This window comes from Palaemon carinicauda, chromosome 21 (assembly GCF_036898095.1).
Source record: "Palaemon carinicauda isolate YSFRI2023 chromosome 21, ASM3689809v2, whole genome shotgun sequence".
NCBI classification, from domain to species: Eukaryota; Metazoa; Arthropoda; class Malacostraca; order Decapoda; family Palaemonidae; genus Palaemon; species Palaemon carinicauda.
In genome coordinates this window covers 120293898-120295999 of record NC_090745.1, presented here as the reverse complement: position 1 = coordinate 120295999, position 2102 = coordinate 120293898, and the positions used below count along the sequence as shown (strand labels likewise).

General features: G+C 48.9%; 1 protein-coding gene across 1 annotated transcript; it reads right to left on the bottom strand.

The window, feature by feature from the left end:
* Nucleotides 1-1063: 1063 nt before the first annotated feature.
* LOC137615106 (platelet glycoprotein Ib alpha chain-like) lies at nucleotides 1064-1501 on the bottom strand. The gene has a single exon (XM_068344737.1). The coding sequence runs from the start codon at nucleotides 1499-1501 to the stop codon at nucleotides 1064-1066; it is 438 nt and encodes a 145-aa protein (XP_068200838.1).
* Between the last annotated feature and the right edge of the window lie 601 nt (nucleotides 1502-2102).

Genomic DNA, 2102 nt, shown 5'->3' with positions numbered 1-2102 from the left:
TAGATTTGATTAGAAGAATATAAGAGAGAGAGAGAGAGAGAGAGAGAGAGAGAGAGAGAGAGGTGGGGAAGGAAAGTATATGAAGAGGAAAATAAGCGAGAAAGAAAAGTAAATATGATTATAATTATATAAAAAGAGAGAGAGAGAGAGAGAGAGAGAGAGAGAGAGAGAGACTCGGATAAAAGCAGGCAGTATAACATGAAGAAGTTGAAACAAGGGCGTCTGCTGGAGACTGCCTCTGTGTCTGGGAATCTCCTCCTAGGATTTTTGGGTACAAAGGATGGTGAGCGATAAGGACCCGAAACAAGAAAATTAAGGAGTCGATCAACCAATTAATCGCGGGGAGTAAATGACGTTTCTGTGTTTGATCGTGATTATGAGGCAAAAAAATCATCTCTAATTCCTGGGTCTGCGTTGCTTTTTCGGGGAGGGGGGAGGGCTTGTTGGGGTACAGGTGAGGTTGTGGGGTTAAATGGATAGGATTTCGGGGAAGTGGGGTTGTGGAGGTATGGGTGAGGTTTTAGGGGTGAAGGTTTTCCAGGGAAGTTGGGTTGTGAAGGTACTGGTGAGGTTGTAGGGATGAAGGTTTTCCAGGGAAATGGGGTTGTGGGGTATACGGGTGAGGTTGTGGGTGAACGAGATAGGATTTCGGGGAAGTGGGGTTGTAGGGGTATGGGTGAAGTTGTGGGGTGAAGTTGATAGTTTTTGGGGGAAGTGGGGTTGTTAGATACGGGTGAGGTTGTAGGGGTTAAATGGATAGGATTTCGGGGAAGTGGGGTTGTGGGAAATGGGTGAGGTTGTGGGGTAAAGGGTTTTCGGGGAAGTGGGGTTGTAGGGTTAAATGGATAGGATTTCGGGGAAGTGGGGTTGTGGGGAATGGGCGAGGTTGTAGAGGTGAAGGGTTTCCAGGGAAGTGGGGTTGTAGAGGTACGGGTGAGGTTGTAGAGGTGAAGGGTTTCCAGGGAAGTGGGGTTGTGGAGGTACGGGTGAGGTTGTAGAGGTGAAGGGTTTCCAGGGAAGTGGGGTTGTGGAGGTACGGGTGAGGTTGTAGAGGTGAAGGGTTTCAGGGAAGTTGGGTTGTGGAGGTACAGGTGAGGTTGTAGAGGTGAAGGGTTTCCAGGGAAGTGGGGTTGTGGAGGTACGGGTGAGGTTGTAGAGGTGAAGGGTTTCCAGGGAAGTGGGGTTGTGGAGGTACGGGTGAGGTTGTAGAGGTGAAGGGTTTCCAGGGAAGTGGGGTTGTGGAGGTACAGGTGAGGTTGTAGGGATGAAGTGTTTCCGGGGAAGTGGGGTTGGGGGTATACGGGTGAGGTTGTGGGTGAACGGGATAGGATTTCGGGGAAGTGGGGTTGTAGGGGGTATGGGTGAAGTTGTGGGGTGAAAGGGATAGGTTTCCAGGGAAGTGGGGTTGTCGTGAATGGATGAGGTTGTGGAGGTGATGTTGATAGTTTTTTGGGGGAGTGGGGTTGTTAGATACGGGTGAGGTTGTAGGGGTTAAATACATAGGTTTTCGGGGAAGGGGGTTGTGGGGTTATGGGTGAGATTGTGGGGGTAGGGGTTTGTGGGACTGTGTTTGATGTTGTGGTTATACGGATGAGGTTGTAATGGGGAAGGGTTGTGGTGTGGAGAATGGGTTTGTGGTTATATGGTTGAAGTTGTGGGGTACGAGTGGGGTGGGGGGGGGGGGTGAGGAGGACTGAGTTTTATGGAAGGGGGTTGTGGGATTATGGCAGAGGTTGTGATGGTACGGGTGAGGTTGTTGGGGGTAAGGGTTGTGATGTGGGGAAAGGTTGTGAAGTACTGGTGACGTTGTGAGGGTAAAGGGTTGAGGTGTGAGGTTATGGATGAGGTTGTAGATGTACGTGTGAGGTTGTGGGAGAAGGTGATACGTTGGTATCTCATTTCCAGGGATAATTGATAGTTCTATCTGGGTCTCGAAATTCTTTTCTTCTTTTAAACTATTCTTGGATGCTAAATATACCAGAAATGATCCAATACCATTGACCTTGACTTCTGCGACGACAGAAATTTTTGGATGCTAAATATACCTGAAATGGCATTAATGCCACTGACCTTGACATCTGCGACGTCAGATAAACTTACCA

Coding starts and splice junctions, on each gene's coding strand:
- LOC137615106 (XM_068344737.1), bottom strand. CDS start 1,501: ATGTATTTAACCCCTACAACCTCACCCGTATCTAACAACCCCACTCCC.